The sequence below is a fragment of the Benincasa hispida genome, chromosome 10, assembly GCF_027475165.1.
Source record: "Benincasa hispida cultivar pf3 chromosome 10, pf3_genome.v1.1, whole genome shotgun sequence".
NCBI classification, from domain to species: Eukaryota; Viridiplantae; Streptophyta; class Magnoliopsida; order Cucurbitales; family Cucurbitaceae; genus Benincasa; species Benincasa hispida.
In genome coordinates, this window is record NC_143487.1 from 9,372,442 (window position 1) to 9,398,823 (window position 26,382).

The window sequence follows — 26,382 nt, forward strand, 5'->3', positions numbered from 1 at the left end:
AGAGGGGTTCATAGTTTCATATCAAGAGCAAAGAGTTTGCAAGCTTAATAGATCCATTTATGGGCTGAAACAAGCATCTGGATCTTGGAACATCAGATTTGACATTGCTGTCAAGTCATTTGGCTTTGACTAGATCGTTTATGAGCCTTGTGTTTACAAGAAGATCATCAACAGCTCAGTAGCTTTCTTGGTACTGTATGTGGATGATATCATACTCTTTTGGAATGATGTAGGGTATTTGACTAACATTAAAAGTCGGCGAGCTGCCCAGTTCCAAATGAAAGATTTAGGTGAGGCACAGTATGTTCTAGGGATCTAGATTATTCTGGATCGCAAGAACAAATGGTTAGCTTTGTCTTAGGCATCGTACATTGATCAAATGTTGATCAGGTACAGGATGCAGGATTCCAAGAGGGATTTATTACCCTTCAAGTATGGAATCATTATGTTTAAGTATCAATGTCCTAAGACACCTCAAAAAGTTTAGGAGATGAGACGGATTCCCTATGGTTCTGCTATAGGAAGCTTGATGTATGCAATGCTGTGTACCAGACCTGACATTTGCTATGCAATAGGGATTGTCAGTCTGTATCGTGTAGATCCAGGATTTGATCACTAGATGACGGTCAAGACAATCCTCAAGTATCTTCGGAGAACGCGAGACTACATGCTTGTATACGGAGATAAGGATCTGATCCTCATAGGATACAATGTTGTTGATCCCTTTACAAAGGCCCTCATGACTAAAGTGTTTGAGGGTCACCTGGAGAGTCTGGGTCTGCGGAACATGCGGCATATTGTCTTGGGCAAGTGGGAGATGATACTGGGTTATGTCCTAGTTTATTGTATATTGTACATTTTTATATTGTATTGTACATTAGTCTCCCGAGTCATTAGGACAAGTGAGAGATTGTTGGAATTGGTGTCCTAATTCTCCTGGAGTCTCATTGTTTTGATACACATTATTCAATAAATAAAATAAGTATTATTTTATTCTGGCATTTACTCATATCCAATAAACAAAGCTCCTTGCTTATCTTATGTGAACTTAAGCATGTATATGTAATATACAAGTGGATCATGTCTTAAGTGATAACCTAAATAGGTCTGTAGTATAAGGATTAAGGTGGGATACCTGATCCTGGTGATACTACGAATACAGCCCATTTTATAGAAGTTTGCAAGTGTTGTAAACTACTACAGATGGTAGACCCTGACCATTCATGTGAAGACGTGTGAACGGGGGTGTCCTATATAAAGAGTTTGTATAAGACTTGGACCACGAGATGATTAAACTCTATATATAAAGACGTTGATACTAGAGACTTGCATCTCACCTAAATGACCATAGGTGACACGACCTCAATCCTGAGAATTTTGGGAACTCCTGCCTTTGAGGGCGGACCTTTGATTAGTATGGGTGTGAGTGGCCAGATTGCCAACTCAACATGCCTACCTTTTTGGGGATTTGTCTGATCTAGGAGCTGGAAACTAGATCCACAAGATGGAATTCACTCGTTTCTCGAAGCAGGGATAAGTAGAGAGATTGCTCCCTTAAGGGCTGATTTCATTGCTTGAACATAGTGGCCACAACTTCTTTTTGGAAGAGAAGACTCAGTCATAGTAGAACTATGACTTATGTTCATTAGAGAGATCAGTGGTACTTAAGGAGACAGATGTAATTATAGAGGCATAACAGTTATTGGCCCAACTGTACTTACAAGCGATCTGTGAAGGGTTGTTGCACTGCTGATTGGTTAAGATGGACACATAATATATCTTAACTAAGGAGAGTTCAGCTGTCGGTCTTTAGTGAAGTGCCTGGCAGTTAACAGATGGTGGATCCCGTGACTAAAGAGTTTAGTCAGTTATTCACGTACCGTTAGAGTTTCGAGCTACAGGTCCATGAGGTCCCTTTGGTAGCTCAATAGATTCAGTTGAGGATCAGTTCTTGGTGGAACATTTGACGAGAGGTATTTTGATTATATATGATATAATCGGTTTGATGTATGAGATACATCTAGTGGAGGATTGATGTAAATGAGATTTAAATTAAGTACCATGGAATAGAAAAAGAACTATGGTTTATATGTTTCATGAGATAAAATATTAAAACTATAGGTTATAAATATAGTATGATAAGTTGGTTATCATTTATGTTTATAATAATATTAATTATTGGATTATTAATTCTTTTTATTTTAAATAACCAAAGTAGTGGGAGGTATAAACGATTGTGTAGTGTTTGTAGGCGACAGAACGAGCTAATCGATGAGCTAAACGATCGTATAGCTTTTGCTAGACGATTACTTAGCTTTATCTAAACGATTGGGCATCGACCTATACGATAGGTATCCACCATCTCCCACTTGCCCAGTCGTGTACGCAATCGGTGTTTCCTTCTTTGTCTGCTTCATACCAAGTCTGAACAGAGTCCACCCTCTGGATTCTCACACAGAGAATACCAAGGTCGCCTTGTTGGTGGTGTCAGACTCAACTCGACACCGTTGAGGTTTTCAGGAAGTCGTTCGTGGTGCTGCGGAGGAGTTCGCGTTGTTGTGGAGGAGTTTGTGACTGAGGAGATCATTGAGAACGAGCGCGAAGTGTTCGTGCTGTGTTTGTTGCAGTGTTGTGGTCGTGTAGATCGGGGTTCAAGGTTGCTGTTGTTCAAGCGTTCATGCGCAACGGAGCGTGGAGACGTTTCTGCCATTGTACGTAGAGTTTTCTCTTTTATGCATTTGAGTTTTTTCATGCTGTAATTTCTCTATACGAATTGTATAACCGTTTGTTTGAAGTCGACTGTAAACGTATTGTTCATTCATGATTGTGATTTGGAATAATCTTGTTCTGCTGCCCTTGGAAATCTCGAATCCGATTTCCTTCAGCCCCCACTCCTCATGTCTTAACATGTATGAATTAGGATCACTTTGTTTTTAGCACTTTACAATTCTTTGTAACAACTATAGAGTAGGCCACTTCCAATAGTGTTACAAGAATAAGGCACCCAACCTTATTCATATACTATAGTTCATTTTGACTATTTACTCGAATCTGATTCACTTGTATGTCTCCATATAAAATTCAAGTACTCATGTAATAGTCAAGGAACTTCTAGGTTTATTGGATTTCTAAAAAGCAATATATTCAATAACATCTTATTGAATTTTCAGAATAATTTCTATTGTTTACAAACTACGAGTTTTAGGACATAAAGCCCAACAAACTCCCACTTAGACAAAAACTCCAATGGTAACTTATATATCTGATATATAAGACTGAGTTTCTAAGTTTTATAGAGAAATACAATAAACTAGGGCATCCCATACCCATGGTTTATCTCAGTATCCCATGCCCGATATATCCGCCCCATCTTCAAAGATTGATGGTGTATTTCCCCCATCTTCCAAGCACGATGGCGCATTTATCCCATCTTCAAAGCTCGATGGCATATCCAACCTATCTTCAAAGCTCGATGGCATATCCGCCCCATCTTCAAAGCAAAGCTCAATGGCGTATCTGCCTCATCTTCAAAGCTCGAGGTCGTATTCGCCTCATCTTATGCTTAATGGTGTATATGCCTCATGCTTAAAGCTCAATGGTGTATCTGCTCCATCTTCAAAGCTCGATGGTATATCTGCCCATCTTCGAAGCTCGATGGTGTATCTATCCCATCTTCAAAACTCGATGACGTATCTGCCTCATCTTCAAAGCTCGATGGCTTATCTGCCTCATCTTCAAAGCTCGATGGCATGTCCACCCCATTTTTAAGGCTCGATGGCATATCCGCCCCATCTTCAAAGCTCGATGGTATCTCTACCCCATCTTCAAAGCTAGACGATATACCTGTCTCATCTTCAAAGCTTGACGACGTATCTGCCTCTTCTTCAAAGCCGGATCAAGGAGTGACATAATAGGGTTCTTTAGACCTTTCCAGAGTCACCCTTATGTGAACTAAACCATGATATTATAAGGGATCAAAGAGTGACATAATAGCATTATTTAGACCTTTTAGGGGTCATTCCCTTGTAAACCAAGCCATGATATAATAGGGGATCATCTCTAAAATGTTGGTGTGGCTTTGCTCCATCTCCAAAATATTGGTGCGACTTCGTTTCTCCATCTTCAATCAAGTTTGATGCATCTTTCAAGACCAAGTTGCAATTAATGATAAAGTTGGGACCTCCATCTCCATGTTCCATTTCCAAGTTAAAGTTGAAATAATGATAAAGTTGGGGGCCTTGGTAAAGTCAGGGCACAAGTGCACCTCCATCTTCAATCAATTTTGGTGCGCTCTATCCTCATGTTCATGTTTGGCGGGCTTGGCATTCTTCAATTTGACATCGGTATGTCTGACTCTGCTCCATTTCAAAGGCAAAGTCTAATATGGTTGGCTCCACTCCATTTTCAAAGGCAAAGTCTGGATGTGGTTGACAACCACTCCTGCAGGATACACATTCATCCATATAGAAGATGAGCCTAGCAGGAGTTAAATCGTTGTTGATGAAGCTACACATTCATCAACACAAGGTGTGTCTAGTAGGAGTCAGTTCGTTGTTGGCAAAGCTGATGACCACCCCTGTAGGCTACATATTCTTCCATATAAGAAATGTGTCTAGCAAGAGTCAGATCGTTGTGATGTGGATGGCGACCACCTTTACAGGCTACACATTCATTCACATAGGAGATATGTCTAGCAGGAGTTAGATCGTTGTTGATGTAGAGGATGACCACCCCTGCAGGTTACACATTCATCCACATAGGAGATGTATCTAGTAGGAGTCAGATCGTTGTTGATGAAATTGGTGACCACCCCTGTAGGCTACACAGTCATCCACATAGGAGATGAGTCTAGTAGGAGTTAACTTCTTGTTGATGAAGCTGACGACCACCCCTGCAGGCTACACATTTATCTACATAAGAGATGTGTCTAGTAGGAGTTAGTTATTGATGAAGTTGGCGCCCACCCCTGCAAGCTACGCAATCATCCACATATTTGATGCATCTAGCAGAAGTTAAATTGTTGTTGATGAAATGGCGACAATCCTCTTAGGCTGTATCTAAGGAGGCAGGCAAGTTTCGATTGATCCTCAAAATAGCTTCATCTTGAAGCTTAGTTTGATGTCGCCACCTTGTTTATTTCACCACTCTAATAGCTTAGCTCCTATGAAAAAAAAAGTGGGGGCAAGCTCTTAAAAAACATGGTGAATAAAAAAATTAAGCATAAAAAAGAGAGAGGGTAGAATTGGAAAAAAGAAAAGAAAAGAAAAAAAAAAAGAAAATATTATATTCAATTCATTGTCTAAATTTGACTTGTTTCTAAAAACGAGAGAACAAAATAAGTTGAAAAAAAAAGGTATAGCATTTGTTTAAAAAAAAAAAAAAAGACTTTAAAAATAGAAAAGTTGCTTAAAAAAAAGAAATTAGAGAAGAAACAAAAAGTAGGGAAAAAAGAAGGAAATAATGACTTGAAAAAACCGTAAAAAAAGAAAAAAAAGGAGAAAAGAAGAAAGACGGAAAGGAAGAATAAGTAAAAAAGAACAAAAGTGAATAAGTGGAAGAGGATGAAAGACAAAAAAAAAAAAAAAAAAAAAAAAAAAAAAAAAAAAAAAAAAAAAAAAAAAAAGAGGAAGAAGAAGAAGAAGAAGAAGAAGAAACAAAAAAAAATGTAGAGAAAGGACAAGTTTGATGTGGATAAAAAAAAAAAAAAGAATACTTAGAATTGATATGAAATCCTCAAACACTTCTTCACTATTTATATAGGAGAATGGAATCGAATTACAACAATTCAAATTTAAACCAAATACTAAATCTTTCTCAACCATTTCAAATTTGGGTGGTTATTAGAATTTACAATTTGTAAAATTCAAAGATTTTTTAGATTTTATAAAAAGTCGATTGATGCACAAAATTTTTAAGGTAAGGAGAAGAAGCATCAAAATATCCCAACCCAATTTTAATGGTTCACAAATTCTAGTTATTTTGGAGTAAAATTCAAATTAAATCCAAATTGAGTTTTGGGTTGAACTCTTCATCTCAGCTTAAAGAAAAATGGTCGTGTATTACGACATTTAACCCATTTTTTTTAGAGTTTAATTCAAATCCAAACAAAATTTTTAGATTGAATTCAAATTATATTCAAAATCAATTCCATCTAGTTAAAATTTGGAAGCTCCAAAGTTCATGTTAAATCCAAATGGAAAGGAAATAAAATCATATTCCAAAAGCTATGATTGGGTACCAACAAAATTTTATCCCAAAGTCAAATTAAAATTTGGACTCACTTCAAGCAAGCACTAAATCAAAGTTGAAGTAAAGACAAAGACGATGTCAAAATTCTACTTCAAATTCGCATAAAGAATTAAGTATATTTCAAAGCCGGTAGAATTTGGGATACTATTCAAAATTCAATTTGCAATTAAAGTGGAGCATAAATTCTGCTTTAGTTCAAATTAAAATTTACTTAGGAACATGAAAGTCAAGGACTAGAATTCATCTTTTGTTTATTTGCCGAAAAGTGTGTTAAATAAACAAAATTTCAAACTAAAATTTTGAGCTAAATTCTCATATTTTGATCAAGATGTTGCATCAAATTAAATGAGTCAAAATCATACTTTGATTTCAATTTATCCTTTTTTAGATTCATCTACTGCATAGACGTGCATAAATCCCGAAAATGGAGTATTTGTTGATTGAGAAATTTTGGCGAATCATAAGTTACCACATCATCAACGAAAGCCTGAGCCTATTAGAAAAATTATAAGTTGGATTGGACCGAGTAATTAAAGTTGCTCGGGCCCAAAGCCTAGTGAATATTTTAGCAAAATTAAAGGTTAAGTTCAAATTCAATATTTCGACCCAACTTTAGCCCAATCTAATTTAGGGTCAATAAAGCAATTGAGCCCAAGTCCATGTAAGGGCCACGAGAAACCTCTGCAAATAGAGGCCTTACCTCTTCATTTAAGGGGGAGATTGGAAGAATTGAAGACCAAAGCTCTCTAAAGTTTTGAAACTCAGAAAAACACAACTCCTTCAAAGCTTTAAAGATCAAAAGACATACTAAAACTTTGAAGATCAGAAGACATACTAAAGTTATGAAGATCAGAAGACTTAAGCTCCTAAGATCCAAATGCTGAAGCTCTCGATTCTTGAAAACCAACGCTCTCAAGCTCTCAAGTGCTGAAGACTGAATCTTCTCAAGTTTCAAAGACTGAAGCATTTAAATTCTGAGGAATTGAAGATCTAAACTATTTGAAAATTTGAAGAATAGAAGACTTCAACAAACTGACAGTATCTTCTCACCCAACAAACTGAAGATTCAATCTCCTCAAACTCAAGAAAAAACTCACAAATCGGTCAACAAGTCAAAGGTCGATCCAAGCTAATCAACAAGCCACAGGCTGATCCTCTAAGAAGATCATCAAGCCCAAAGGTTGACCATCAAGCTTAACATTAGAGTTCACTTTTTGAGAGAAAGCATCAAAAGATTATGTATTAGAGATTGCACTCACTTTACCGAGATTAATACAAATACAAATTTCAAATTCTACGAATTAAATTTCTCTTGAAATCTCGTACGAATAATAATACAATTAAAATCATGATATATCAGCCGTATAAATGATATTATTTAAATAAAATATATCGATTGATTGATATATGTAAATATAAAATATATGAGATATAACGGACCTTTAATATTAATATTATTGTTTTCAAAATTTATTAGAGAAATATTGTTGTTTTGAAACTTATTAGAGAAATATTGTTGTTTTGGGAGTTCGAGGCTAGAGGTCGAATGTTGAGAACTCGACGAACAAAGAAAAACTTGGAAACAATACATAGTCCGAAACTTCAACCCTCGACAAGGGAAATCTCGCGAATCTCGCTTAGGTTGTCGAAGGTTGAAGTTTCGACACACATCCACCCTCGAGATTGCAGGTTTATTACTTTTCTTTTTCCTCATAGAGGAAATAAAGTAATGAGATGGTATACTATATGTATCTGTGTACTCGAGTTGCTTTTAACAACCTATGCATTTTGTTATCATTTCGAATTAGATGGAGGCTTGTGGGATTGACGTGAGGGGGTGGGGATGGCTATATTTCTGGGAGCGAACTCCAGGCGAATATGAAGTGTATGGATACAAGTTATGCCTTGGAATGAAAGACAATTTCGAATTAGCTTTGTCTACGAACAAAATTTTGTATATTAGGTTGTCGAAGGTTACACACATGTCAAAACTTCAAAGTGATTAAGGAGATAAATGGGCTGAAGCAGATTAAGGAGAGAGCAAGATTCAAAGCGAGATAGTAGGAGAGATCGAGTTGTTGAACGAGAATGTTGGAGAGAGCGAGATTCAAAGCGAGAATGTTGGAGAGAGCGAGATGACTAATCTGACTAACATTGAACTTGGAAAAATGAAATGGTTGAATAATTGAAAAATGAGATTATTCAGGAATACACATTGAATGCTAAGATTACACATTGAGTTTCTGGTAGTAGATCCATAATAAAAAAAGTATTTGTGATTGTTCTAGAAGAAATGAAAGCTAGTAATCATTAATGAAAAAATAACAACAATAACAGAGAGAGCGAGATATTGAGAGAGCGAGATCTTAGGAGAGTGAGAGAGCGACATTGAGAGAGCGAGATCTTAGGAGAGAGCGATACCGAGAGAGCGAGATCTTAAGAGAGAGCGAAAGTAAAAGAGCAAGATCTTAGGAGAGAGCGAGACTAAGAGAGCGAGATCTTTGGAGAGAGCGAGAGTCTTCATTTTATTTGAACTTTCCATAGAAATATATATAAAAAGAGAGAAAAAAAAAGCTAATAATCATACTATAATTGAATAATCATTAGACAATAAATTGAATATATTAGATCATTAAACTATAATTGAATAATCATTAGACAACAAATTGAATATATTAGATTATTAAACTATAATTGAATAATCATTAGACAACAAATTGAATATATTAGATTATTATACTATAATTGAATAATCATTAGACAACAAATTGAATATATTAGATGATTATACTATAATTGAATAATCATTAGACAATAAATTGAATATATTAGATTATTATACTATAAATTGAATATATTAGATTATTATAATGTAAAACTTTATTGATTACAAAAAAAAAAAAAAAAATTGAATATACAGTAGATTATTATAAAAAAATTGAATATACAATAAAATGAATATATAATAAAAAATTATTTATTATTCAATCCCTAATTATCTGGAGCCTATCTTAGTAACGAAGGACATTTCCTTCGATTATGTCTGGTTACAAAATCCACATCGTTGTCGAGTGGCTGGTTCTGTCCAATCCATCTCGTTGTGATAATGTGAACTTTTCGGTCTACCAGGTCTTTTTAACAACAATGGATCAGGATGTAAGACGGGCGTATTAGGGTGCGTGATCCAGTAATCTTCATGCGGTACAGGTTGAAATTAAGGAGAGTAACATTCAACATACATTGACAATTTGTAGTAGTTCTCAATAAAATATTCGGAGTTCATGTTAAAATGTGAGTAAACAGCCATAAAATGCGAGCATGGAATGTCGAATGCTTGCCACTTGTTACATGAACAGTACTGCTCAGTATGATGGCTTGTTCGAGATCACTAAGTATGAAACACTTGAGAGAAATTGTAACACACAAAGAGGTGTGTTTAATTTCAGATCGACATGCTGGTATAATTACAGCAATGAACAACCCAGCAAATGGTTGGACGAGACCGAAATGTCACCATCGTTTCTGCTTACGACATATCGTCAGCAACTTCAATAAAAAGTATAAATTTAATTCATTGAAAAATTATGTTTATTGTGTCGGGTGTCAGTTTCAAATTCAAAAGTTCAACAAAGCAATTGAAGATATCAAAGGAATAAATCGAAGCTGTCTATGTTTTTTTGACGACATTAGTTTAGAGCAATAGACTCAATCACATGATGGAGGATTCAGATATGGGTGGATGACGACAAATCTATTAGAGTGCATAAATGGAGTCCTCAAAGGAGCTCGAATATTGCCTGTAAATGCTCTTGCTCAAATAACATTCTTCAAATGCGTGATCCCAATGTTTTGTACGACCAGTCCATTCATCGATCATTGGAGCATTGGGATCCCTTATTAAATGATCATGAATATTTCTGCTCTTCTTTTCTCGAAAGAAGAGCAAAAATAAGGGATGCATTGGAGCGTCAAGATAAACCCAGGACCTGTTGATCCCGATGTTTTGTACAACTAGTCCATTCATCGATCATATGTTGTATGGCGAGATCGTACTACTGGAGAAATATCTTGCAGACGTCGAGAGGTAGGATTTATTCAGTTGGACTGGCATCTGATCACAGCCTTGGTCGAGAGATGGAGGCCCAAGACGCATACATTCCATATGTTTGGAGAGTGCACTATCACTCTACAAGATATAGAAGTGTTGTTGGGGTTACCTGTTGACGGTGAGCCGGGCACCAGAGTGATGTACGATGACTCGTTAGATCTTTTTCAACCTAATTGATTATTTTATTCACATTTTTATTGTATTTGTCTTTAATATTCTCTAATATAATATTTTATGTTTCAGGTTATTTGGGAGCTGTACAAAATTATTGTGCATACTTTGCCTAATTTTTATACGAATGGTCAAAACATATGGCGGGCGATGAGTGCTCTCATATGTTTTCACATTGGTGAGTGGCATCTTCCTGACAGGGTGATGAGACAATTCGGTTTTCAGCAAGATGTCCCATCGCCTTGTAATACTAAACCCCGCATGATATTAACCTAAGGACTAGAGATTGGTCCGAAAAAATTGCACATTTGGTAGTGCGATGGCACTATCGTGCAAGGTTTATTGCAGTGGGAGTTTCTCTTGAACAGTTTGACATAGATGTCACTCCAGAATATATTCATTGGTATAATAATATCACAAGGCGCTACGTCACTCGTCCGGGAGCAGCTGTGGGTCATCTGGTAAATGAATGAATATTATCTAATTTTTTTAATTTAAATTTATTTTAAATATTGTCTAATTGTTTTATAATTCACAGAGATCGAACAGCAGTAGACTCCGTGAGGTTGCGAATGATCCGAACCAAGTTCTTGCTATATGTAGTGACAACCAAAGCTATATGGAGAAAATTCATTATATGTACGATATACCTATTGTTCCTCCACCAGCTCCTAGACGTAGAGGACCTGTTCGGGAAGAGGATGAGTTTGATGAGGTTGCACATAATGTGGAAGAGTTGCCCCCTATGACGCAGACGCAGAGTCAAACTAATTATGTTAGTCCGATGATGATGATGCAAGCATTTGGTTCATGACATTATGACTCAGAGGCTGGTCCTTCGACTTCATACATGCATGGACATGGTCGGGGTCGTGGAGAGCATAATGAATATTTATATTATGAAGCGCCTGTAGAGGTACCAGAGCAACATCAAGAAGAACCCAAGCAACCTCAAATTCGAAGTTGACAACGACAATCAGTTCGAAATCGATGACGTCCACCTTGTGGGACACATTGATTTTTGTAATTATTTTTATATAAATGAGATATTTAATTTACATTTTTTTATTTTCATGAGTTATTATTTTTTTTAAATTTATTCTTTTTAAAGTTTAAATAAAATAATAAAATGTTTTTAGAAAATGTTTTTATAAAATGGAAAATTAAAAAAAAAGGAAAGAAAGGATTAGAAAGAAGAAGGTGGAATGTGTAATAATTAAAAAGGAACAAAAAGAGAAAATTTGTACGGTATTCTCGCTCTCTATCAAGATCTCGCTATCTCGCTCTCGCTCACGCTCACGCCCTCGCCCACGCTCACGCCCTTACCCTTGCCCACGCTCACGCCCACGCCCACGCTCTTGCTCTCTCTCATAATCTCGCTCTCGAATTTGATTGAGAAGTTCAGTGGCAAAAAGAAGGAGATTCATTAGCTCGTTATTTAGTCAGACTTGCTGAGATGACAAAATCCGTAAAAATTATTCAAAAAACTTTGGAAGGAATTCTAGGAGGACCTTATAAAAATTTAGAAATACGATTTTTTGATAGAGAAAGGTCTCCAGAATGATAATTAAACAGACTCAATAATAATATCAGGAAGGGCAAGGTCGAGGGTTCAAAGTTCGACGTGCAAGTGAAAGGAAGATTGAGGGTTCAAAATTTGACCTAGGTCGAATTTTCAACACTCGACTTATTTAAAAAAAACAATATTTTTACAAATAGTTTGAAAACAACAATATTTTCCTAAATAGTTTCTAAAATGACAATATCCTTTTAATTTTTTCAGACATAACTACAATAAAATTATAATAATAAAAAAAATCGGGAATCTAAGTTTAAAATTATCCAGAAAAAAGATAGGTTTCCGAGATGTATGTGTATCATGTTTTCGAACCGGGTCCTCACCGGTTCGTACATGGCGGTCTGATATGGGCCTCCAATTCCGCTCCTTCTCCCATCAAAAAATCTGAGCGCCCTTAAGCGGTGGAAATTCGTTTCTTTCCTCCTTTGTTCTTTGTTTTTACCTTCCTCTCTCGTCCTCCTCCTCTTCAGTTTCCTCTGCAAATCCCTTCATCTTCAACTTATCTCGCTTCTCATCTTTTCTTCCTCCAACAAGGATCGTCTGCTCCATCTTCATTCTTCCAGGTAAACATTTGTTCTTCGATTTCGCATAACCCTCATTTTCCCATTTTCTTTGTTGGATTTGGAATTTAGGATTAGGGCTCTCCAGTGTCTTTTATTCAGTTTGATCCTTGTTGGTTTCATCCCCTTTCCTATTCTCTTCGTTTTCTTAGGTTTTTTTTTTTTCCTTTCTATTATTGGGGTTCTTTTGCTTCTAGATTTTGGGTTCGAAATTTCTCTCGATTTTGGTTCGTATTCTTTTTTTCTAGGCTTAGGGTCAGATTTATTTTATGGCATTTGAATGCCAGAAATCTGCCGGGTTTTGTAAGGATTCAAGCGTTATTGGAAAAAATTCTTGTGAGAAACCAACTGCGGGATCAAGTTTTGTTAACCTCAAAGGCAAATCAGAGGGAATTGAATCTGACAAATCGGAGAATATTACCTCCCTCAATTCCAAACACTTGGTCTCTATAAATGCTCCTGTTGGTTGTCGGTCAATTACCGACCTTCCTCCTGCAATTATATCTGTGATTTTGAATTGCCTTGATCCAAAGGAGCTGGGCATTGTATCTTGTGTCTCAACTATTCTTCATAGCATAGCATCTGAACATCATGTATGGAAGGAATTCTACAGCGAGAGATGGGGACTTCCAGTTCCAGCTTTATCAGCACCCGTCGCTGCTACTGGACTTTCCGATGAGAAGTCATGGAGAGATCTTTTTGTGGAGAGAGAGTTTAGAAGTAAAACTTTTATGGGACGATACACTATGGAGGTTTTGCATGGTCATACAGAAGCAGTTCGTACAGTGTTTGTCCTGGCTTCTGCAAAATTGATATTTACTTCTGGATATGATTCAATTGTGAGAATCTGGGACTTGGAAGAAGGATTGTCTATTGCCTCATCGCGATCGCTTGGTTGCACCATTCGAGCTCTTGCAGCTGATACAAAGCTATTGGTTGCTGGAGGCACCGATGGCTTCATCCATTGTTGGAAGGCAATAGAGGGGCTTTCATACTTGTTTGATGTGAAAGGCCCTCTAAATCACAATACTGAGTTCCGGCTTTGGGAACATGAAGGACCCATAACTTCACTTGCTCTGGATCTAACAAGGATTTATAGTGGTTCATGGGACATGACCGTTCGAGTTTGGGATCGATTTTCACATCAATGCTTAAGTATCTTGAGGCATGGTGACTGGGTTTGGGGACTAGTCCCTCACGATACTACTGTTGCCAGTACATCAGGCTCAGATGTATATGTCTGGGATACTAATAGTGGAGAATTGGCTACTGTCATTCATGATGCTCATGTTGGCTATGCTTATGCCCTTGCACGAAGTCGTACCGGGGATTTTCTATTTACTGGAGGGGAAGATGGTGCAATTCGCATGTTTGATATCACAAATCGTCATGTCGATACCAGTGCTCAACTTGTTGGATCTTGGATTCCTCATTCAGGACCAGTTTATTCTCTAGCATTTGAGTTTCCATGGTTGGTTTCGGCTTCAAGTGATGGGAAACTCTCACTGATTGACGTACGAGCACTGCTTAGGACCAAGAAACGAACTCTGTGGAAGAGAGATTCAGGGGGACAGCACGTCGCAAGTATCAGTGTGGAGCCTCCCCAGAGAATGTTGCATGGATTTGGGAGCAATTTGTTTGGTGTGGACATCGGTGCAGATCGTATTGTTTGTGGAGGAGAGGAAGGTGTTGTGAGGATCTGGAACTTCACACAAGCTCTGGAAACTGAACGAAGGGCTCGTGCTCTGAGAGGAATTAGGTTAGAGAATAGAATGAGACGGCGTAGGCTTCAAATAGAAATGAACACCAAAAGTAGTGGTGCAAGGAGTGATCAGTGCTCATTCGCAGCTAAAAAAACACCGATGAACGGCGACCGTGTTAGTGTTTGGCACAACAAACGTGGGGTGAGTGGCAAGCTCAAAGCTTAGGTGATGGAATAGTCTGATTATCTGTTTCCTCGATTTAAATTTGCAGTGATGAGTAAGTAAAGCTGGTAGCAGCGAATTTTAGTTGTTAATTCTGTTTCTCAATTTCAAGTACCGGCTAATGGCTAATTGCCTGATTCTGTTCCCTTCCCATAAGCTTCCCGACTGGCCCATGTTGCTTTATTTGTATGTGATAGAACGTTATAGAAAACCTCAAAAAAACGAAAGCTTAAAGAATCTTCCTTCAAATATTCTGATTTCAAGCGTGGACTATGCTATTCATGTGTTTTTTAGCTCTCTATCTCCGTTATTTGTTATTATGTTCTTAATTACCCTTTTTTCCCTTATAAAATCAACAGAAATCCATGATAAGGATACGGTAAAGGGGCCATTTGAGTTGAAAATAGCTAATTCAAAATATGTAATTTTTAATTAAAGAAAGTGGAGAGATTTGTAACAATCATCAATTTAAAGAATTGTTTAATCAGCTGTTAAGGATAACTTTTACTTCGTTTCTGACTTATTTTCTTATGCTTCGATTATGATGTGAAATGATACAAGTAGCATAAAATTCAATGATTTGTCCACCAATCTCTAGTTGAGTACAGGTTTTATTGAGAAGTACCCAATTTTAAATCCAACCTAGATTTAGTAGTAACTAATACGAGAAGGTTAAACGAGTCATAAAACAGGGTTGATGGGATTGAAATATGAGGTTGGAGTAGATGGTTGCATTGATGGGATGAAGTATGCGTTAGAGTGATATACGTTGGCTTTTCAACTACAACTAGCAAGCCTTTGTGAAATATGTGAATTAAAATAGGGTTGGGATAAATATATCCTAATCTTTGTACATGTGCGATGTGTTCAAGTTCTTTTCTTATTTAGTCTATTTTCAACGATTCTCGATGTTGTCGTCACATATGTCGTATCTCTAAGATGCATGTTTACTAGTGATCTTAACAAGTGAATAGCATGGTTAACTTTATCTTTAAAGCTACTCGTTATCCTTACTTAATGATTTACACAGTCACTTTCTCACACAATTAATTATTTCTACTTAAATCGATTGATCAGATGGACTCAAGCAACAAGAATTAAGCACACATTAAGTAAGCTAAACTTCATATACATACATTTAACAATTTAGCCTTTAACTCATCCCAACCCACAATAGATTTAGTTACTCATGGTTGATGAAATCATGTATAGAGATGTGGAGATGGATGAAATCATGATTGAATTAGTAGATAATGAAGTTTTCTTTACAGAATTACCATTCAATCAAGTTTAACAATGGAAAAAGAAAGTGGAAGAGATGGAAAACAGGGCTCAATATCTTACTCCCTTTGGCATGTTTTGGTGCTTGTTGTTGGTGACTGAGATGGGGATGTGCTGGAAGTTCTCTCTCGAGCTATCTTTGGCAGAACCTCCTTGATCAATAGTGCATCTCTCTTGCAGATGGCCGAGGAACTACTCTGTACAGGGTCTCTAAGTATGTATGTAATATGAAGGTGTCTAACCCTTGTGCTGGTCATAAGCTTCTCTTTTTTATAAGCACTTGGCTTGGCAACTTGTGATTTGACAGCATTAAATTTCATACTCTACTTCAGCCGTCTTTGCTCTGATCGATTCAGGCGCCGTTCGTTACATCTACCATACTTGCAACTTGCGATTTGACAGTTAGTGCACAAGCGTAATGTATATACTTTGCATTGGATAATGTTCAATGCATGCCTATGCGTCGGCTTCTTTGCAACACATGGTAAATTTTCTTTTAATTACTGCATCTCAAGGTGTTAGTGGTGCAATTTTATCTAGAGGAATGCTTTTGTATGTATTGATTGTATACATGCAATTTCATACACTTATCTACTGTAATGACTACATTTCTCATCATTTAACCTTAGTTATTTCAATTTTAAGAGGACAATAACTTGAATTTCTACAAATTATAATCAACTCTATGGTATATAAAATTAGCAAAGGATTAAAAGGATTAATGGTAGGAATAAAAACGAGATTATCCCAAACTTTAGGGGCTTAAATGTGGAGTTTGAAGTAATGTAATTTTTCCTATATTAAAAATCATAAATTTTAAATTTTAAATATGTCAATAAATTAATTAATAATGAGACTCAACCATATAAAATATTTTGATGGTCATGCATATCGCAAACAAAAGTTAAGTCTCCAAAATCCCTACCAAACACATACTTGAATCACCACCGGAACAACATAAAATACAAATGCGATGTTGATTAAAACATTTGTTTTAAAATTTGTAATATATTGATATTAGTAAGCAAATTAATTTCTACAAACCGTTAGACACCAACCCTTGTTCTACTTGTACTTGTAGTGCAAGAATGATCGAGAAACATCAAAGCCTAAACCAGAACTCTAAGATTCTTCAAGAAATTAGTCATCGCATCAAGTTTTTGAAGGATATGGGTTTGGGTTTGAAGCCTTTCTTCTTCAGCGTTCATCTCATCCTCTTGATTGTAGCTGCAGCAGCTGAAGGATCCAATGTCACCGCCATGTTCTTATTGGGAGATTCTTCTGTGGATTGCGGCTTCAACACTCTCTTTTACCCTCTTCTCCACCGCAATTTCTCTCTCCTTCCTTGTGACTCCAACTCCACTTCTCTTCTTCCTTTTCTTCTTGGTTCATTTCGTCTTCTTTAACCTTCCCTTTCTTGATTGGTTCTTTACTTTCTTGTGTAAAGTCATTTATAATAATACTATTCTTGCAGCTGACAAGATCGGCATACCGCACGCTCAACCTTTATACAATCAGAATGGACCCGTTGAAGCCATCCTAAACGGCCTCAACTTCGGTTCCCCACAGGCAACCATCATGAGCAGCGGCCAAAGCTATCAGTCTCTCAACCAACAACTACGTCAAGTACTCGACGCCATTCAACTCTTGCGCCTGCGACTTGGGCAACACGCCACTCGCCATTTCATCCAATCATCCCTCTTCTATCTCTCATTCGGTGAGGTTGATTTCATCAATCTCTACCTTCTAAACTCAACGGAGGGAATGTATGGCGGCGAGGAATTTGCTCGGCTGCTTGTATCACAGATGGTGATCGCCATAAGAAACCTCCAAGAAGCAGGAGCGAGGAAGATCGTATGCATGGGAATACTGCCATTGGGATGCACTCCTCGAGTACTGTCTCAATGGCGGGATTCACCTGCAGCAACATTCGATGAGAAGGGATGTGTGAAAGAGATGAACGAGTTGGTTGGGAAATACAACAAAGTGATGGGAGAGGAGATGGTGAAGCTGAATGCAGAGTTTGGAGATGCTCAGATGGTATTCTGCGACGCTTACAAAGGGATGATGGAGATCATCGGAAACCCAACCAAATACGGTATGTAAAAGTAAAAGTAAAGCTTGTTAAAGTAAAATGTTGTAGTTTTGAAATGATGGAGTGAAGATGAATGTGTATTGTGTAGGATTTAAGGAGTCAAGGAGTGCTTGCTGCGGGGTTGGTTGGAACAATGCAAGCGTAGTAGGATGCGTGGCAATGGAGATAGCTTGCAGGGAAGTTAGAAGATATGTGTGGTGGGATTTGTACAATCCCACGGCGGCTGTCAATTCGTTGCTTGCGGATTCAGCATGGCGGAATCAGCCATTGTCTACCCTTTGCCATCCATCCAACATTCAAGACTTGCTGCTTACATGAATTAAAATACTCCAAATTCGAGGAGAATCACGTGAATAGTTGTATTCGTTCAAAGTTGTAAATAGAATAAACAAAAGTCCAGTGTCGTTTCTGTACTGCCAACAGGTAGTGGCAATCCACTCAATCAACATACTCTTAGTTAAATAAAAGTAAAACAAATCAAGTAGCGTGACACAAACCTAAATTCTTCCGCCTTCATTTTCCAGATCTTACTCCCTTCGATGGCTGCTGCCTGTTACCTCCATGTTTCGTCTTTGCTTTCTTTATCAGCTTCTACCACATACACTCCATCCTCCCGCCGCCGTTCCCTTGTCATCGCCTCCTCTAAATCTGACAATGCCCCTCTCCTTGGCCGCAAGCTCCGAACGGCCGTTATCGGCGGTGGCCCTGCGGGATCTTCTGCTGCCGAAGCTTTGGCAGCTGGTGGGGTCGAGACCTACCTATTTGAGCGCAGCCCATCGTCTGCCAAGCCGTGCGGCGGCGCTCTCCCTCTCTGTATGCTTAGTGAGTTCGACATCCCTGCTCATCTCATCGATCGCCATGTTACTCGTATGAAAATAATTTCCCCTTCGAATCTCGCTGTCGACTTCGGAAAAACCTTGAAGGCTCATGAGTTCATACCCATGTTACGCCGCGAAGTGCTCGATTCTTTCCTCCGCTCCCGTGCCCAGTCCAGCGGTGCTAATCTCGTCCATGGACTCGTGCTGAATCTCGAGGTTCCTACCTCCTCCAACGCACCGTACGTCGTGCATTACACGGCTGAAAACTCCCGACGATCCTTGGCCGTGGATGTGGTGATTGGGGCGGACGGCGCCAACAGCCGAGTAGCGAAGTCGATAGACGCCGGAGATTACACGTGCGCGATCGCTTTCCAAGAGAGAATCAAATTGCCAGCGGAGAAAATGGAGTACTACGAGGATCTGGCGGAAATGTACGTAGGGAACGACGTATCGCCAGACTTCTACGCGTGGGTATTTCCGAAATGCGATCATGTGGCGGTGGGGACGGGGACGGTGTGCTCGAAGCAAGACATAAAGCAGTACCAAAGAGGAATAAGGGAAAGAGCAAAGAGGAAGATAAGCGGGGGGAAGATAATGAAAGTAGAGGCACATCCGATACCGGAGCACCCGCGAGCGAGGCGAGTGATAGGGCGGGTGGCGCTGGTGGGGGATGCCGCGGGGTACGTGACGAAGTGCTCCGGTGAGGGCATATATTTTGCGGCAAAATCAGGGAGAATGTGCGGGGAGGCGGTGGTGAGAGCATCGGAAGGAGGAGAGAGGATGATCGGAGAGCGGGATCTGAAGAGAGAGTATCTGAGAGAGTGGGACGCCAAGTACGCAGGGACCTTCAAGTTCTTGGATGTGTTGCAAAGAGTGTTCTATGGGGACAACGCCGGAAGGGAAGCATTGGTGGAGATGTGTGGGAATGAGTATGTGCAGAGAATGACGTTTGAAAGCTATCTGTATAAGAAATTGGCTGAGGGAAACAGATTGGAAGATGCAAAGTTGATGTGGAACACCATCGGAAGTCTCATCAAGTGTGGGATTGTTGGGAGAACAGAGACTCACAAGGTTGCTGCTTTCCTCTAGCTTTGTTTTTACTTGTACTCTGCCTTGGCTTAGCTTAACTTTTGTGTGAAATCATCACATCAACTTCAACTCCAAACATTGACTCCTTTTCATTAATGGATGGATGTACATTTAGTTTAGTAACATTGGAATGGGGGAGGGGAGGTATCAATTGAATTAGGTGGGGCAAGTAAAGTAAAATGGGCTAAGCTGAATCTGAAGCACATTTCTCCCTTTGAAAATTCCCTTCCACCTCTTTCTCCAAACAAGAATTAACCTAGTTGCCTCCTTCAATGGAAACCCAATCTAAAGAATTATTCTAATTGATTTGGGCATTCATACATTGGAAATCCTCATACATTAGTTAAGGGGTCTGGGTTGGACAGAAAAAGAGAGGGAGAAGAAATGGAAAGAAGAGAATATGAACATGGAATGCCCAATCTTCATCTGGACGTTGCCTTTTTTAAAATAATAATAATGATAATAAATCACAAGTTTGCCCTCCTTATATGTGAGTTATCTATAAATAAATATTAATTTAACAAAAGAGGCTAATTGCAACCATTGAGAAATTAGGAGGAGATAATTGCTCAAATTGAAAGTTCATTGGTGTGATTGTAACCAACCCCATAACTCAGGGGTGGTTTGTGCAATTTTCCCGAAAACGAATCTGAATAATCATGGGGTTGGAGTTGGATTAGAACTGGAACTGCATTTGGGAAGTGTAGCCAATAGATTGGAGGTAAGCAGCCATAGCTTTGTTCATGGGGGGTGGTCCACACCTCAAAATCTGTCGCAAAATGAAGAATATTGCCTTCTTTTAGCACAAAACTCTCTTACAGGATGAAAGGAAAACGAAGGAAGCGTTGAAAGTACCCACTCGAACATTAGGTGATGGAGCAGGGCAGTGTAGTCGTATCATTTGCTCAGTTACAAAGCCAACGCCACCATCCCATCCTTCAGGAGGCTGTACAATGCAAAGAGCAGAGAGAGATTACAAAACAACATGAAGAAACTACATAATGTATTTGTAAAACCCCCAAGTTGTTTACCTGATTGAGCACATAGTAGATAGTAAAGCGGGTTGGAAACCTAGTCGCAAAACTATCCAATTCTTCCTGCAAACACACAAGTAGAATAGAGGGTATATGAGGGGTTCTTCAATGTGAGGTAGTTCCAATTTCCAATCCAAAATTAAGAGACTAGAAAGAGTACCTTTAGAAGAATGTCTTCGTAAGTAACATTTGCATATATAAGATGCACATTGGTGCGATCCACGGGATTTTCTAGTATTGCTCTTGCAACCTGAAAAAAAGCGTAAAGAAATATTGAAGGAAGATATCTGTTTATTTATTTAAGCCATGAATTCTTACTCAAAATTTATGTTCAACTCAACCTATGCCCATACCTGGAACATAGGTGTTATGCCTGTACCTCCAGCAAGCATTCCAAAGGCCTCAACTTCATTAGGTTCATACTTGAATCGTCCCTATAACCATTCACACACACAGACAAAGAACAACTCCGTAAAAATAATAAATATGACCCCAGTGCTACAAGTGTGCATAATGTCACGTGGTTAGATTTTGAGCTAACCAAACATGTGGCACTTGGGCTGTCTTGCTATATCAAAGAAGCACCAAGTAAGCCTTTGAGAAGAGCTTGTGTCTATTGAAGACATTTAGGTAACGAATAGAGGTTTTAAGAGTGTTGGGCAAGTGAGTGAGTTTGAGAGAATGTTGAGAGGCTTTATTAGCTTGTTTGACTTAATTGTGTACAAATCAACCCTCTTGGGCTATTTATAGAGGAGCCCCACCGACCTAAGCCCTCTAAATCACCTAAGTAGGTCGGTCATGGCACTTCTAGACACTTCTCAAGATGTCTTGACACATCCCTAGGCCATTCTAGGCCTTTCCATACACTTCCAAGTACATTCATGCCTTTCTAGACTCCCCCCTAGACAATTTTCTAGACCATTACGGAGAAATCTAGAACATGTACACTTGAAATGGTGTTGGGACGTTTTAGCATGTCCACGAGCCATCTAGAGTAATCCGGTACATTCCAACACTGTTTAGGCCTTTCTAGAGGCTTTCGAGACTGTGTGGGGCTGTCTAGCCCATTCCAGCATACTATGGGGTTGTCTAGGTCCTTCCAGAATAGTGTGGGGTTGTCTGGATTCTTCCAGACATGTCTAGACACTTCCTGTGGGCACTAGCATTGTCTAGTGCTATCTAGGACCGATTGGGACTGTCTAGGCCTTGGGCGAGTAGTGTGGCCTTGTCTCGAGCTTTCTAGAATCTTCCAAAGCCGTCTAAGACAGTCGCAGGTCTTCAAGCATCTTCCCGAAGGGTCTGAGTCATTGGCGCATGCGCAGGGACTGTCGCATGCCTTAGTGTGTGCGCGCACCTGTCGCTCACACACGAGTGTGTCTACCTAATGGCCATGCATGCAGGTATGCGGGCGCGTGTTGCGCGTTTCGGACAAGGGCACGCGTTTGGCTACACGGCCGTTGGCTTCCTAGGCCTTGCATGGGGCCTCACCTCTCCTGGGTGTGTGCGCACGTGCATAATGGTGCACATGGGCGCTCGACGGGTGACTCTCCTTGGCACCTATCTTGGCATGGGCATGCCTTGCCACACCCTCGTATGCCTGTGCCTGGGCATGTGGGCATCCTGACATGGACACTTGCATCAGTCTTGGACTTTGTGATGCCTTTTGATGGGTCTCGACTCCCGTCCTATGTCTTTTAGTGGCGCAATTTGAAGAACCATTTTTGTGGGGCTCGACTATAGGCTAATTAAATGCCTTCTTCTCTACAATTTAAAAGGAATTTCGTTCCACTCTTTCATCAGGACTCAGTGCATAAGTCCCTTGTCATGACTCCAAATGAATAGTTGAATGTAAACTGTATAGTAAATAGAGAAATATGGTTGAATGCAAATAAGTTCATCCGTTTGAGAATTTGTTAAACTTGCCTACCCCACAGACATGTTTGAAAAAGAGGAATTTAAAGGTGAGAGGTTGGGAGAAGGGGATCCCCTACCTCAATATTTTAAAACGCATCACTCCTCGAAGTTCTAATAATAACCCAATATTGAATTGTTATTCTCTCAAAGGGAAGCCATTTTTTATCTCCACCTTCAATTTTTAATTCCGTCCAACTCAAACTCTAAAACTTGATAAGTGGTTAAATCAATACCTCCTCAAACGAAATAAATAAATAATAAACATTACTCATATACCAACCAATAAATCACCTAAAACTCCACGAATAAAGGAATAGAATCGAGCCAAAAAAAATTGTGAATCAAGCTGTTATGACAGAAGAAAGTAATAATAAAATGCTTAATCGCATCTAAAAAGCATCCAACACCACCATAGAAACTAGCACCCACAAACATATTCTCACCCAGTCCAGCCATACGAATACTCATGACTAATCATAGACCTTTCAAAAAGAATTAAAAAGAATTAAGAAAAGCTCTAACTAATGAAAGGTACTAACTATATTACTTATTCAAGCCTAATATTCACTGTTCAAGTTAGCCATTCAATGTTCAAATTAACAGAGTAAAGAATGAAAATCTCAAATTCTACTTATGTAGTCGCAGTAGAAGGACAAGTTAGCAATACCTTTGGACCTTTCACAGCCAAGTAATCACCTTCACGCATCTCACGAAAGTGGTGGGACATCCTTCCTTGTGGATACATCTATATACAATCGTAGTTAGAAGCCAAAATACCAAATGGTTATGAGTGGATAGATAGATAGAAGAGAGCAGATGGTTAATTACTAAGAAAAACTGCAAGCTATTGCATATTGGTAATGAGTTTAAGGCTATACCTTTATGACCAAATCAAAGTATCCAACATCTGTGTCCAAAGTGGTTGGAGTGTAAGGTTTGACAACATCTTCACCTTCGCTATCTTTTCCTCTGTACAACAATATATCAACAAATCGTTTGAAGATTCATAACATTCCATTGATGAATCTTCACTCCACTCCACAAAGTGGAGAGAGTTTCTTCTTGGATCAAACAAGTATTAAAGTGAATAAAACCTGCAGCTGATATGCTGCCCAATCGGCAGGCCCAAGATTGAGGTTGGCGTCGGAAGAGAGAATCTGAACTTCGCTACATTATGGCTAAGCTGTGTGCGTTTAGCTAGTTTAAATTCCTTGAAGTTATCAGGGTCCAAGCAAGCTATCAAACAGGAAACAAGAAGCAAACAAAGACATCGAAAACATCTTGAATTGCAGGGCAATGATGATACGGGTATCAAGAAATCGCAATTTACAAAAAAGTGAAATAGGGTCCCAAATCCCAATTCTCGGAGTCCGGTATTTAATTAAGCATAACATCAAAACCCCCGAGTAGAATGAACTAGGAAAGAAAAGGAATAAGAACCTTTGGGTTTGGATTTCTTGGTGATGTAGAAATAGTAGGCAGTGGCAACGCCGATAGCAACCACAGCGACGGCGGCGGTGAGAAGCTCCGGTCTGTGAGAAGGGACAAAACTGGTCGGCATTTCCAGAGGAAGAGAGAGGATTGGGATCACCGCCACAGGGCATCAATGGTTGCGGTTCTTGGGAGATGCGGATGCAGCCGGAAAAAGAAAAGAACGGAATGAATGAATAAATGGATTTTTTTTTCTTTTCCCCTTCAACTTTTTACTTTCCACATAAATCAAATCAAGACACGCTTTTATTACAACCCACTACCACTTGCATCTCTGAACTGACTTCGAATCTTCTTCGCTGAATAGATTAACATTTAGATTTTGTTTATAAGAAATTGTTCCATATACTTTTTTGTCTTACTCTCACAAAAATAATCCACCAATACTAAAATATCAGTTTTTATTTTTAGAAAAATAATTTATTTATTTTAGTATATTCAATTTGAAGTAAGATTACATGTTAATTACTATTTAGTTTGCTTACTTTGGTCTATTAATTCATGCTTTGATAAATTTTTTTTAGTATAATAAAATTAGGTAGATTTAAACCATAGATCTTTCTTATGACACTTGAGATGCTCACTTTGACTTCTTGCTTTATGGTTCGATAATTAAAAGGTAAATAATGTTTTTCCCTAAAATAGTAAGTAATGCATTTTTACTTAGTACAAAGCTTTGTGTATAGTTTTAGATAATGTGTAATTTTTATTTTCAAGTGGATGGTTAAGTTTTTTCAATAAAATTCGCCATGATTATTTATCATAATAGACCTTCTCTTTGTCTTTTTTCATTAAACATATTAATAGGGTCGATTTATTTATTAAATGTTATATAAGTAAATCATCTACAAGAAAAAGCAATGTATATATGTATTTGTTATTGATAAAGAGGAATTATAAATCATGAAATTGATGTTTTTTAGGTATCGAACACATAAGGAGTTTAAGAATTCATTGAGCAACCTCCACTCCCTTGGGCCAAATTAACATGCTCTTCAAGAGTTATCCAATTATGTTACATCAAAGGAATATGTTCTAGTCAAAATGAGTTTATCCTGCCATTCTTCTAAAGAAAACAAAAAGAGAATATGTTCTAGAACTTGAATAATAAATGAAAGTTGCATTTATCCCTATATTTAGCCCGATTTTTTCTTTAATAGTAGTGATTTTGAATGTGAATATGGGCAAAGGAAGAAGTAAAGAGGTTGAATATAATAATGAAGAGGGCAAATGAATTCAATAACAGGACATTGGGTAACCCAAATGAAGGAGGACTGCCCTTCTTTTAGCATAGGAATTCAATTAGAGGTGCTGATTTGATGACTCACGATCCGAATTTAGGAGGAAGACATGAATGAACCAAAATCACATCCAAATGAGATAGATCATGAGAACATGGGTCATCAAGTGTCGAATTTAGATTCCGAATCCTGATCGGAATTATGGGTCTAAGCCATTATAAAATTCTTCAAAACCAAAGGTTTTAAAATATAGAATGTGTTGATGTTTGCACATAAAATTTGCCATTTCTCTCAACTTGTTTCAGAATCACTGATTGGCTCCTCAGATTCCTCTTAGATTTTGCTAGCAGCTTCAACATGTTGGGATTGGTGTCCTAATTCTTTCGGAGTCTCGTAGTTTGTAAACTTTGTACACATTATTATTAATAAAATAAGAGTTATTTTATTTGCATTTACTCACATCCAATAACAAAGATCCGTGGTTATTGTATGTAAATTTAAGCATGTATATGAGATATACAAGTGGACCATGTCTTAAGTAAAAAGGTTTGTAGTATACGAATTAAGGAGTGATACCTTATCCTTGTGACACTACAGATACAACCCGCTTTGTAGAGGTTTACAAGTGTTGTGAACTACTACAGATGGTCCTTGACCATTCATGTGGAGACATGCGAGTGGGGGTGTCCTATACAAAGAGTTTGTATAAGACCGGACCACGAGATGATTCAGTCTCTTTATATAACGTCGTTGATACTTGAGACTTACATCTCACTATAACGACCATAGGTGACATGACCTTAATCTTAAGTGTTTTGGAAACTCTT

General features: G+C 38.3%; 4 protein-coding genes across 7 annotated transcripts; 3 read left to right on the top strand and 1 right to left on the bottom strand.

Moving 5' to 3' along the window:
- Positions 1-12,414: 12,414 nt before the first annotated feature.
- FBX2 (F-box protein 2) lies at positions 12,415-17,115 on the top strand. 3 transcript variants are annotated; one of them, XR_016523823.1, is made up of 3 exons: positions 12,415-12,670; positions 15,864-16,357; positions 16,955-17,115. XR_016523823.1 is itself a non-coding variant. In XM_039045117.2 (2 exons), the coding sequence occupies exon 2, from the start codon at positions 12,937-12,939 to the stop codon at positions 14,593-14,595; it is 1,659 nt and encodes a 552-aa protein (XP_038901045.1). In that variant the 5' UTR covers positions 12,483-12,670; positions 12,916-12,936; the 3' UTR covers positions 14,596-14,855. The 3 variants fall into 3 exon arrangements, 1 of the variants encoding a protein (XP_038901045.1); XR_016523824.1 differs by lacking the exon at positions 16,955-17,115 and adding an exon at positions 15,670-15,704 and having other exon boundaries at positions 12,417-12,670; positions 15,864-16,473; XM_039045117.2 differs by lacking the exons at positions 15,864-16,357; positions 16,955-17,115 and adding an exon at positions 12,916-14,855 and having other exon boundaries at positions 12,483-12,670.
- Positions 17,116-17,124: 9 nt separating this feature from the next.
- On the top strand, positions 17,125-18,286 carry LOC120088076 (GDSL esterase/lipase At1g71250-like). The gene is made up of 3 exons (XM_090306277.1): positions 17,125-17,259; positions 17,348-17,971; positions 18,057-18,286. Exons 1-3 carry the CDS (start codon positions 17,133-17,135, stop codon positions 18,284-18,286), a joined length of 981 nt encoding a protein of 326 aa, XP_090162403.1. The 5' UTR covers positions 17,125-17,132.
- LOC120088075 (geranylgeranyl diphosphate reductase, chloroplastic-like) lies at positions 18,285-25,447 on the top strand. 2 transcript variants are annotated; one of them, XM_039045119.2, is made up of 2 exons: positions 18,285-19,857; positions 25,238-25,447. In XM_039045119.2, the coding sequence occupies exons 1-2, from the start codon at positions 18,508-18,510 to the stop codon at positions 25,250-25,252; spliced, it is 1,365 nt and encodes a 454-aa protein (XP_038901047.1). In that variant the 5' UTR covers positions 18,285-18,507; the 3' UTR covers positions 25,253-25,447. The 2 variants fall into 2 exon arrangements, with proteins under 2 accessions (XP_038901047.1, XP_038901046.2); XM_039045118.2 differs by lacking the exon at positions 25,238-25,447 and having other exon boundaries at positions 18,285-19,994.
- Positions 20,277-24,615, bottom strand: LOC120088077 (NADH--cytochrome b5 reductase 1-like). Its single transcript, XM_039045121.2, has 9 exons — positions 24,264-24,615; positions 23,918-24,059; positions 23,702-23,792; positions 23,491-23,568; positions 21,263-21,343; positions 21,070-21,159; positions 20,907-20,972; positions 20,735-20,821; positions 20,277-20,644 (listed from the first exon to the last, which is right to left on the bottom strand). Exons 1-9 carry the CDS (start codon positions 24,382-24,384, stop codon positions 20,552-20,554), a joined length of 849 nt encoding a protein of 282 aa, XP_038901049.1. The 5' UTR covers positions 24,385-24,615; the 3' UTR covers positions 20,277-20,551.
- Positions 25,448-26,382: the final 935 nt, after the last annotated feature.

Coding starts and splice junctions, on each gene's coding strand:
- FBX2 (XM_039045117.2), top strand. CDS start 12,937: ATGGCATTTGAATGCCAGAAATCTGCCGGGTTTTGTAAGGATTCAAGC.
- LOC120088076 (XM_090306277.1), top strand. CDS start 17,133: ATGTTCTTATTGGGAGATTCTTCTGTGGATTGCGGCTTCAACACTCTC. Junction 17,260..17,347: donor TCTTCTTCCTTTTCTTCTTG/GTTCATTTCGTC, acceptor CTATTCTTGCAG/CTGACAAGATCGGCATACCG. Junction 17,972..18,056: donor CGGAAACCCAACCAAATACG/GTATGTAAAAGT, acceptor TGTATTGTGTAG/GATTTAAGGAGTCAAGGAGT.
- LOC120088075 (XM_039045118.2), top strand. CDS start 18,508: ATGGCTGCTGCCTGTTACCTCCATGTTTCGTCTTTGCTTTCTTTATCA.
- LOC120088077 (XM_039045121.2), bottom strand. CDS start 24,384: ATGCCGACCAGTTTTGTCCCTTCTCACAGACCGGAGCTTCTCACCGCC. Junction 24,060..24,263: donor CAAGAAATCCAAACCCAAAG/GTTCTTATTCCT, acceptor CCTGTTTGATAG/CTTGCTTGGACCCTGATAAC. Junction 23,793..23,917: donor GGGCAGCATATCAGCTGCAG/GTTTTATTCACT, acceptor ATTGTTGTACAG/AGGAAAAGATAGCGAAGGTG.